Genomic DNA, 2,340 nt, shown 5'->3' on the forward strand with positions numbered 1-2,340 from the left:
CAGCAGGTCGAGGCTGCAGTGGCTGGGAGCAGCCACTGCACTCCAGTCTGGATGACAGAGGGAGACTCCAACTCAAGAAAAAACAAAAACAAAAAATCAGGCAGGCGGGCACAGCAGCTCATACCTGTAATCCTAGCACTTTGCGGAGGCAGAGGAGAGAGGACTGCCTGAATTCAGGACTCGAGACCAATCTGGACAACTTGGCAAGAACTTGTCTCTAAAATAAATTTTAAAAAATTAGCCAGGCACAGTGGCATGCACCTGTGGTTCCAGCTACTTGAAAGGCTGAGGTGGAAGGACAGCCTGAGTCCAGTAGGTCAAGGCTATGGTAGCCATGAGCGTGCCACTGCACTCCAGCCTGGGCAACAGAGTGAGACTCTGAATCAAAAAGAAAAAAAAAAAATCAATCTATATTTGAAAGTGATACTCTACTGCAAGGGTATATTTGTAAAAAAAACCTATTATCTCTTTTTCCAAAGAGAATTCATCAAGGAAGAAAGTATGTGGTAACTAGTAAGGTTCCCAACCAAATATAGGGCACCATTTTTAGTTGAGTGTCCTCTGAGTAGAATTATCAACAAAGGACTACGTCAACCTAAAGAATTACTGAGTAAAATTTAAATATATCTCACTAAATTCTGATCTACAGACCAGAATTTTGTCTTACAGAGATGGATTCAATGTACTACCATACAGAGATGGATTCAATATACTACCATCTTCATTAAAATTTCAGAAATACAAGTTATTTTGGTTATGCACACTGCCTAATTATTTCTCTGTTCTATTGAGCACACAGACATGTAGGAATTCAACAGGGTCAGATCATTTAATCCAGAATTCCGAGTCTGTACCTTAGAACCACCTAGAAATCTTTTAACAAGTATTGATTACAGGAATCAGGATGGCCAGAAGACCAAATGTCGCCAACATAAAACATACCTTTGTAACAAATCCTCACATATACCCATGATTCTAAAATTAAAATTAAATAAGAAAAAGCAAAATATGAAACGGGAAAAATAAAAGAATTAAGGGGGCTGGGCACGGTAGCTCAAGCCTGTAATCCCAGCACTTTGGGAAGCCAAGGCGAGAGGACTCCCTGAGCCCAGGGGTTCGACACCAGCCTGAGCAACTTGGTGAGACCTCATCTCTACAATAAATCAAAAAATAAGCTGGGTGTGGTAGCACACACCTGTAGTTCAAGCTACGTGGAAGGATCGCCTGAGACTAGCAGGTTGAGGCTGCAGTGGCCGTGAGCAGGCCTGGGCAACCAGCCTGGGCAACAGAGTGAGACTCCAACTCAAAAAAAAAAAAAAAAAATTAAGGGGGGGAAAAAGTACAGATTACAAGACACCAATTCAAAATAACACAATTAAAATCTAGCAGTAGGGCATACCAATCTCTACTTTTAAAAATTTTCCAGGAGATTTACTGTACAACCAGCTTTGGGATCCTCTAATTTAACTTATTGTCCTCATAATTAATATGAGGACACCCTAAAATTGTAGATCCCAACATTCTGAAAATTTTGTACTTCATTTTCTTTATATAGCTCTTCCCAGGATAACTATATACCTTAAAGACATACACATGATAAATTTCACTTTGAAAATTTTCTGATAGACTTCATTTCTGCCACTATTAAACAACAGTAGATGGATTTTTTTTTAAATCACTGCTTTAACATGTTTCCAGTAATAAATATTAAACAGCACAGGGCCATACATACTGACTCTTAAAAATAAGAACACATAATTTTACCTTTGGTTTGTACTTTATTGTGAAGAATATATTTGGTAAGAGAGAATCAGGTCTTAATGAGCAGTAGAATGTGACAACTCCAGCAACAAATGACCAGAAGATCATTAAAACATGAAGATACCTTAGAAATCAATGAAAATAATTATTAGAATCAAGGAAAATGTGTAACTCTTAAGTTATCCCTTCACTGATTTAACAAGTTCTCATTAAGCTGCTACCATCTCAAACTGAAGCAATTTTTCCAATCATGATTTTCTATAATGTATTTATTAAATATAAGGTGTATACTACCACATACGTATTTCATTTCAAATAGAAGGAAGCATAAATTCTCAGTATTTCATAACTTGATACCTATGTGGCCATGGTAACTAGCCCATACTACCGTCTTCCAAAATACCTTCTAATGATGTTGCAGTATTCATATCCACCAAATTCTGATTATTTTTTATTAAATAAAAAAAAATCTGCCAAGTGCCTGTTGTGTGCTAGCTCTGGAAATACAGTCGGGATCACCACAGCCATGGTCTCTCTACTTGCATGGAAAACACTCTCATGCAGTGGTAACAGGCAAGT

At 37.8% G+C, this 2,340-nt stretch overlaps 1 protein-coding gene across 11 annotated transcripts in view; it reads right to left on the reverse strand.

Moving 5' to 3' along the window:
• Window positions 1-1,885, reverse strand: part of SNX14 (sorting nexin 14) — an 81,074-nt gene extending 79,189 nt beyond the window's left edge. For 10 of the 11 annotated variants that reach the window (XM_021706819.1, XM_021706822.1, XM_021706817.1 and 7 more), the window contains exon 1: window positions 1,765-1,885. In XM_021706819.1, the coding sequence (XP_021562494.1) occupies window positions 1,765-1,869 (105 nt within the window). In that variant the 5' untranslated portion in view covers window positions 1,870-1,885. The remainder of the gene's footprint in view (window positions 1-1,764) is intronic. The other variant, XM_008073718.2, reaches the window with a different exon arrangement.
• Between the last annotated feature and the right edge of the window lie 455 nt (window positions 1,886-2,340).

Source organism: Carlito syrichta, unplaced genomic scaffold (genome assembly GCF_000164805.1).
Source record: "Carlito syrichta isolate Samal-C Ts95f unplaced genomic scaffold, Tarsius_syrichta-2.0.1 Scaffold316036, whole genome shotgun sequence".
NCBI classification, from domain to species: domain Eukaryota; kingdom Metazoa; phylum Chordata; class Mammalia; order Primates; family Tarsiidae; genus Carlito; species Carlito syrichta.